Below are 8451 nucleotides of genomic sequence, written 5' to 3' on the forward strand. Positions count from 1 at the left end.
ATATTGTGAGTAACTCTAGTCTGAGTAAAAAAAATAATTAGCTACATGAAGCCCTTCTGTTAGGGGAAAAAAAAAAAGAAGCCCAAGGCTCGTGACCCGTCAACAAAGAGTGATGTATGCTGCTCTAGAAGAAAGTAACAAGTTATTCAAGAGGATCCTTGCTGAAGGCATTATGCTTGATAGTCGACTTAGAAGATCGACAAAGATCAGGAAGCCTAATCAATCCTAAGTATATAGGAGCTAGCTATGATGTTTCAATTTTCGAGAGTGAATGTAGGAAGTTCAGACGGTCGATTAGGTGTGAAGATTCAACTAAAGACGTCTTGGGCCAGCCAAACCGGCATTGACTGCAGACTGCGAGTTCATGTCATCTATAGAAGTATGAGGTCAGTTCGTGCCATTATGTCCTTTGTTTAATACTCATTTCTAGTTATTTTGAAAAAGAGTTTTGCATTCAAGACAGTGCGCCCTTCTAATTCTAGTTGGGATGCTAGATCCTCAGCCTATGAAGAATATACACAGATACGACTACACGATACGAATATGATTGAATACGGAGATTCGTCAATTTCTAAAAAATTAAAATACGGATACGTTTAAGGATATGTCATTTTTTTAAGATATATATTTCTAAAAAAATGAGGATATTGATACGTTGAAGACACATTTTCTTTTTCTTTAGAAATCTAGAATATAGATAAATTTAGCATACAAGTTAATAATAATAGCACAAAAATAGAATACAAACACTGAAAACAATACAAAAAAACAACATCTAAGATGTTGAAGTACAATAGTTAATAAAATGCAATAGAAAAGTGACTCATATTACAAAGAAGAAGAAGAAGATTAGATAGAGAAGTATGGAGATAGACGAATAACTTTTTCACTGAATGTTGAAGATATCCAAATTGTTTATATTTTGGTGGACTTTGCGGGGACTCAATTGTGAAGATGAAGATTAGATGATACTAGTCTAGGATTTGGTTCGTTATTTTCTTTTCCTTTCAGTTTTGGACACGAGTAGTGAGCTTTTTAAATAGATTTCCTAGTTTTAGATTGAACAAAATTAGATGCGTTGCTTGTTTTTTTCTTTTAAAAAAACTATGCGTAGAAATAGATACGTCAAATCGCGTGTCAGATACGTATCTATGAAGTATCAGTATCCGATACATGTCGGATACTGATTCTTTGCCTCACATGAAGTATCTGTGCTTCATAGTCTTTAGCCCTACCCCTAGCAAGTCAAAGACTGCTTATTCCGCTAAAACAGTAAAGAGACAAAGACCTCTTATGCCGGAAAAGTCAGAAAATCAAGTGCCAAATAGAAACTTATTCGTGGAGGTCTCCATGAAGAAAGGCCTTTTTGACATCGAGCTGATGTAGTGACCACAATCTGTTACAACTGACAGAATGACTTGTATGGATTTTTTTTAGTTTGGCCACATAGATCCTTCCACTTATCTGAAATGTTGGAAATAAATCGATGGTTTTTTTTATTTTGGACGATCAATGGAAGCGATCTTCATTGGCACAAGGATCTCCTCACAGCAACCTCCACTACGAACAACCATCTATAGGTGGTAGAGTAGGATGGTTGGTACCACTCAGATTGTGACCAATCTTCCTAACTGCACACGGGCAGGGCTTAGAGCGCGCGAAACTCATCACTACCTCGTAAGGGCATTGAGAGCATAGCATGTTACATGAAAGCATCGCTTTCTCTGTAGTGTTGTTATAAAGTAGCCCGCTTAGAAAAGCCAAGCCTAGGGGATGATCAAGGATTGAAGGTCTGGAATTGTGAACATAGGGCGGGGGTATACCAGGCTTAATAACGACTAAAGACCATTGGACAGTCGGGAAATAACACTGAATAAGCAAGAGCTGGTAAGAGATTATGTGAAGGACCTTAAAGCAAGCTATTGAATTTGTCCTAACCAAAGAAAGTCGACCTATCGATTACGTTCATCTCATAAAGATGTTCCTTTTTACTCTTAAATGAAAGCTAAACTAAACGACAATAACATAACTCCTAGTGCAAAAGAGTCGTCGATGCGATGCCTATGTTATTTTCTTTCCAATAGAGCTTGAGCCCATGCACAAAACTTCTATCTATTTGATGGTATGTCTTGCTCCACTCCAAGCTGACCCTACCATTTGGAGTCTGCCTTCCCGTCTGAAAAGGCTTTTAGCCACTCTCAAGTTAAAGGGATATTAAACCTCTTCCCCCAGGTAACTGTATTAGCCAGAGAGAGGGGAAAAAGGCCTATAAAGAAAGCAGCTCTCCTTCGAGACAAAGAAACAGATGACAGCCATGGTGCATTGCCTGAGGATGTGGAGCCACTACTTGCTAAGAATTAAGTGCTGGAGACTCAGCTAGTAGAAGATCATAGATTATACTTCTTTCTAGATTTCTTTTCCAAAAAAAAAAAAAAAATGGAGGTTTTTAAATTAAAGTAATAACACAGATTTTGTCTTTGTCGTGAAGACGGAAAGAGTACCTTGCAACCGTGGAAGTTTATTAATTTCAGCCTGTCTCGAGTTCTCCATTGTACTAGCCAAAATTTTGATAAAATGTATAAGGGAGGGATTTTACCATAAATCCATCACTTCTATATTACTTCTTACTTTTTTAATACTTTAGCATACATGGGATTGAGGGTAGTTTTTTTTTTTACTTCACAAAAAAGGTATACTGGATCATATATATGCATCCTAGAATCCAACAGTACTACATTTTGGGAGGACCACCATGCTGATGCCTCATTAAAAACGATATATGGAGATATAGATTTTATAGTCGGATCAATGCACCTCAACCTCTGTTAATCATAGTTGTGGTATGAAATAAGGTCTATTATCGACCTCTCTATATGAAAGTGTGCAAACATGTCTTCTCCCATAGGATTAGAAAGAGGGCAACTAATCAAGGCTTGGACGTATAGCAAGAAACAATAAGGGACTATTTGGGGCGTGGAGATGATATAGGATGTCTGGAGTTCTGATGTTTGGGGAGTTCTGATATCTGTGTTTGGGGTGCAGAGTTGTGTTGTTTGAGTTCATATATCTATGTCTGAGTCCGTATTTAGATGTGCAGAGTTCATATATTAGTGCTATCTGGTTCAGTTTTTTGCACTATAAAATAATTTGGCTATATAAACACTGTTTTTTTAATCTAATAATTCAATTATTGTATCAATTCAAGTTTTTTTATTCAATTATTGTCTTTTAAATAATTCTTTATTATTGTTGTTTAAAAAAATATGTCACAATTTAAGATTAATCGTAAATAATCAACAAAATAACAACATTTTAAGATACGAAATTTAATTATAAGCCAGACGTACCACTTTTTTTCTAAAACCTTTTCCCACTTTTTAATACTAAATATATATATATAAAATGTTTAATCATGACTTGAATTTTGAAAAGAGTCTTCAAAAGTAAGACAAATAAAAAATAAAAATAAACGAGTGAAAGTAGTATTTATAAATTTATTTTTTAAAAACTATTGAGAATTAAAAGATTATGAATGATCAGTTAAATATTTTAGTGAGACATTTAAAAAAAAAGTTTTACTTCCGTTTGATTTTAGGGATTTCGTTGAGGTTTTTCTCATATATATTTACGGATGAGTTTTTTTATTGAGGTTTTATAATAGGCTTTTGAATAGTAGATTTTGAATATTGATGTTGTATATGAAGATATATATATATTTTTTAATTTATTTTTGAGAAATTGTGTACAAAGATTTAATCCAAAATATTATGATTTCTTTAATGGGCGTTATACAGATAAATAATTGATATACTAAGCAAATAAAAATGAAAACTTGAATGACATAATTTATAGATAATAAATTATTGATATACTTTGTCACAGGACACTGGAGGAAAAAACGATGTATGTAAATTGAAGGTAAAAAATGGGTGCATGGAATTAAATTGAAATACCATGGTTTCTTAATAAAATGGATATAGTGAAAAAAAAATTACACTAGAAGCATAATGAAATAAACTCAAGAAAAGAATAAAGAAATAAAAACGCAAGTAGGCCATTGGAAGTGAGGAGAGAGTGACGATCGGGAATGAGAAGGGAGGAGACGTAGGAAATGGGCGGTGGAGAAGCTGAGAGAGTTGTTAAATGAGGGTTATTGTGCACATGTTGAAGGAAGTTAAAATGGGAGATGGTAGGGCCAAACGGTGATATAAGGGTTATATGATCTCCCCACATAGGATATTGGCCCCCAAACAGGCCCTAAGAGATATGACATACAGGTAGCTCCGCGGATCTGCCCTTCGAGCGATGGTATAAGAAGAATTTGGATTCCAGAAAGCACATGAAAGAATGAAATAAAGAACATACCGAAGGCAGGCTTATGCTTTCCGTTGGCAGCAAGGAAGGAGGCATTGGAAAGAAGAGTAGATCTTACTAAAGTCAAGAGGCATTCGAGAAGCGACTAGTCGCTTCTGGCCAAGCTTCTATTAGGCCGACCACTACATGAATAAAGAGATCCATATACCAGTCTTGAGTTGGAAGGAGACAAACAAATGAAGGGATGCATTACGGGCCGACTTCAAGAAGCAAAGCTTTGTAGACTCGACAAGTAGCTTATAGAATGTCGACTAATAAGTGAAGACTTTCCACTTCATTGAAAAAGGGAAGGAGTGAAGCAACTCGATCTATTGATCGAGCGGAAGCGAAGCTTAGCGAGTTTTTTGCTGGCCAACTCGATCCATTGCTAAGCCAAGGTCCCAGGTCTCCGAGTCATCCGTGTTGAAAAAAATGGTTAATTTTTAAAAGTTAAGTACCAAATGAACATTTTAAAATGCAAAACTGAAAAATACAACATCAACAATAAATATTAGAAAAAATATAACGATTAAAATAAAATAATAATAAAGAAAAACTAGAAGTACACACTTAATAATATTTATACTTAATTAAAACAAAAACCCAAAAGAAGCAAATCACACTTGCTTTATTTTTGACGAGTCTTTCACACTCTAGTCTTCCGAAGCCTCTTTCATTTTCTTATTTTTCTTCCACATATTTGGGATTTTCGTATCAAATTCCTATCAAACTACCATTTTCTTACCCAGATTCGAATTGGGTCGAGCGATTTCCCGTTGTTAGAGCCTTATTCTAATCGTGGGCTTAAGAATTTCAATGGATTTCGAGTTCGATTTCGAGAAGAAGCGCGTCCAATTACTGGTATTCATAATCGGCACTATCGTCCTCAGTTTCACAGGTAGCGTTTCATTTAGATCGAAATTCTGATGTAAATCTGTTGAAGAGCATAGTCTAATCAAGAATTCAAGATGCGTTTGCAATAATTAATTGCCCCTGTTCCTTTTTCTTTTATGGGTATTTGATTTTGTTTGTTTCCTGAGAAATTAGAGAATGGTGAAGGAAGAAAGCAGTGAAAATCTTCGTATTTCTCTGTTGGGTTTTGTTGCAAGTGTCTTGAAGAAGTGGAATTACTAGTTGTAATCTAGTTTATTGGTTTCTTGTTTCATTAGAAAATGCATAGAATTAGAAACTGTGAAACTGTGTGGAGTTGTGAAAATGAAAATCTTAGTGGAACGGTATTCTTGTGGTGATTTGTCTTGATCTTGCTTGAGTTTCTCTCATAGATTTTGTTTCAGATTAATGAGACTTGTAGAAGAAGGCACATCTTAAACGTTAAAACCATTTTGTAGTCAATTCCTGTTATTTATTTGGTGAGTTATTACATCTAAAACTTGTTTTTCTGAATGTTTTAATGTTCTTTTTACACTATCCCAATCAACATCCCAAGATGTACTGAAGAAAGGGCCAAAATTTTAATCATGCTTCAAATTGGTTTATAAAGTGCTTTTAAGAAAACTCATGCAATTAAACGCTTTATGAAAAAGCACTTGTACAGTGTTTTTTACCTGAGTGATTGTTATGAAAACACTTTGAAAAAATGTAGAACTAAACATCCAAATAATTTCATCAACCCCTTTTATTAAACTGCTGATAATCTTAAGTATTTTTGCTATGGATACTTATTTTACAAGCACTTTCAAATGCACCTTTATTATGCCTATAATCTTCCAATTTTAGAGATTGAAGGGGAAATTAGAGGGAAAACTTTAAAATCTCAATTTTGTGATACATATTTCTGAATCTAAGATAAACTAATTCGGTGACTCTACTTTGCCAATTTTACAATGATTAATGTACTGTAATGTTGATCTTGAAGAGGAATTTTAATGGTGATAACTGATAAGTGATGGAAGAACTTAAGTATTTTGTTGAGAAACAAAAACTATGTATGAAAATGATTGAAGTTTTTATGTATTGGATGTATGTTTTGTTTAGAAAATTGAATCTTACTGGGCGTTTATATTCTGGATTTACACTATTTGAAGGATTGCATAAAGGAACATCTTTGGTCATATCATATCGTTACATATATGTTTGTTCCTCATTTTTGACATACTTATTTAGTATTTACAGTGTCTTTTTTTTTAAATCTTTTTTGAACTTTTTATAGCGGAGAAATGTCGACATCTGGTGGGGGAGGAAGCTTCATCCCAGAGTGGAAAGTTCACATTCTTGAATTGTTTCGACATGGGTTCTGGGTCTGTTGCTTGTGGTGTGAAGGAGGGGGTAAAGCTCTACTTCTATAACATCCGATCTGCCCATGTTGAGAGGGTACGACACGTAGCACTCGAGGCCGCATTGGCCGATGCAGTGTCTCAGGGAATGTCTGCGAAGGAAGCAGCAAAACACGCACAGAAAGAGGGAGTCAAGGCAGCAAAGCTGGCAAAGCGACAAGCGAAACGTATCATAGGGCCAATCATCTCTTCTGGATGGGATTTTTTCGAAGCTATATATTATGGGGGTACTGTCACAGAAGGCTTCCTTAGAGGCTCGGGGACTCTTTTCGGCGCCTATGCTGGAGGTTTTGTTGGCGAACAAAGGCTTGGGAGGTTTGGGTACCTAGTAGGAAGTCATTTAGGTAGTTGGGTTGGAGGTAGAATTGGACTGATGGTATATGATGTTGTTAATGGAGTGCATTTCTTGCTCAATTTTGTTCAAGGGGAAGAAGAAAGTGAAGTCCATGAAAAGGCAGGCTATGTCGAAAATGAAGCTTCCGACGACTCCCGTGTTAACGAAGCTCCTATTGACACCAGCTTGGAAGATTCTGAAGAATCGTACAACCATGAATCTTCGCCGTCTGATGAATCTGTGGAGTATGAGAACTCCGAGTTCAGGTGATGAATACTTGTGATTTTTCTTGGATGCTTTGTTGAGTTAGATTTAAGAGTTTTAGCAAAATATAATTGCATGATTTAGAAAGGGAACATTTGAGATTCCCTTTTAGGTTAGATTTTGTTCAGGTTTATGGATGTAGAAAACATTGTCATTTTAAAATTCCAATTTCAGAAGGTTTGCTCTGTGTTTTGTTCTTCATGGGCATGTGGGATGTAACTTAGAGAAACCTCAATGGAACTGGAGTTGATAGAAATATTGAAATGAAAGGAAGTATTTGATGGCCTTTGGGTCATTACTTGCAAAATTTTATGAATGTTTGGTTGTGAGTTTGAGGCATTTTCGAGTAAAAGCGCTTCTACTGTGATTAACTTTGACAGCAAAGAAAAATTTTATTTCATTGATTTTTTTAGCAACAGATAATCAATGAACCACTTGGTTTTGAAATGTGTCATTAAATAATAGACATCTTTTACTTCACTTCCATGAAATTTTTACAATAAAAACTAATTTATTAACAAATTTACATGTTTGAACTAAATTGTTACCTACTAAAATTTAAAAAATAGAATAAATAGGAATTACTTTACCTTGTGAATTTGATATTTTTGTTCATTTTTTTCGTTTGCCTCAATTTATAAAGTTAGTTTCGAAATGTGCTCAATTAACTTTTCTTAAGGAATTGATCTTTATAAGCTTCTCCTCAAAACGATATTTATATTTTTATTTTCATGAGAAAATAATTCAAACTTAATAGTAAGGGAATTTATAATGGATAACAGTTTAGAAATATAATCTTGTATGTGTGTCACTTACCTTTTATATTTTGTAAATATGGCACTTTTTAAAATCCATCTCACCCCAGCCTTTATCTTCCTGTATTTCTTCTCATCGGCCCTCCTCCGACGATGATAGCACGGCGTAAACAACGACAACGAGCACGAACTTCGACGACTTGTCCCTGTCGATTTTCAATTTATGTCGTTTCATTTTTTCTTGATAGGATTTATGGATCGATCGATTGCATGTTCAAAAGGGAGAAAGGTTCCAGGTTCATCCTTTTGTTTCTTAGTTTTACCACTTTTATATATATATATATCTTCCTTCCATTATTTTCTATCACGTGAATCGATCCATTTAATTTAAGAATCTAGAGAATACTTGGATTTTCCTACCCCAATCTCCGGTGATCCCCATATCTTTCGG

The 8451-nt window shown here is 34.8% G+C and overlaps 1 protein-coding gene across 1 annotated transcript; it reads left to right on the forward strand.

Annotated features, from left to right (window-relative positions):
- The first annotated feature begins 4960 nt into the window (after positions 1-4960).
- LOC120079047 (uncharacterized) lies at positions 4961-7552 on the forward strand. Its single transcript, XM_039033236.2, has 2 exons — positions 4961-5251; positions 6524-7552. Exons 1-2 carry the CDS (start codon positions 5170-5172, stop codon positions 7249-7251), a joined length of 810 nt encoding a protein of 269 aa, XP_038889164.2. The 5' UTR covers positions 4961-5169; the 3' UTR covers positions 7252-7552.
- Positions 7553-8451: the final 899 nt, after the last annotated feature.

The sequence above is a fragment of the Benincasa hispida genome, chromosome 6 (genome assembly GCF_027475165.1).
Source record: "Benincasa hispida cultivar pf3 chromosome 6, pf3_genome.v1.1, whole genome shotgun sequence".
Lineage (NCBI taxonomy): Eukaryota > Viridiplantae > Streptophyta > Magnoliopsida > Cucurbitales > Cucurbitaceae > Benincasa > Benincasa hispida.

Coding starts and splice junctions, on each gene's coding strand:
- LOC120079047 (XM_039033236.2), top strand. CDS start 5,170: ATGGATTTCGAGTTCGATTTCGAGAAGAAGCGCGTCCAATTACTGGTA. Junction 5,252..6,523: donor TATCGTCCTCAGTTTCACAG/GTAGCGTTTCAT, acceptor AACTTTTTATAG/CGGAGAAATGTCGACATCTG.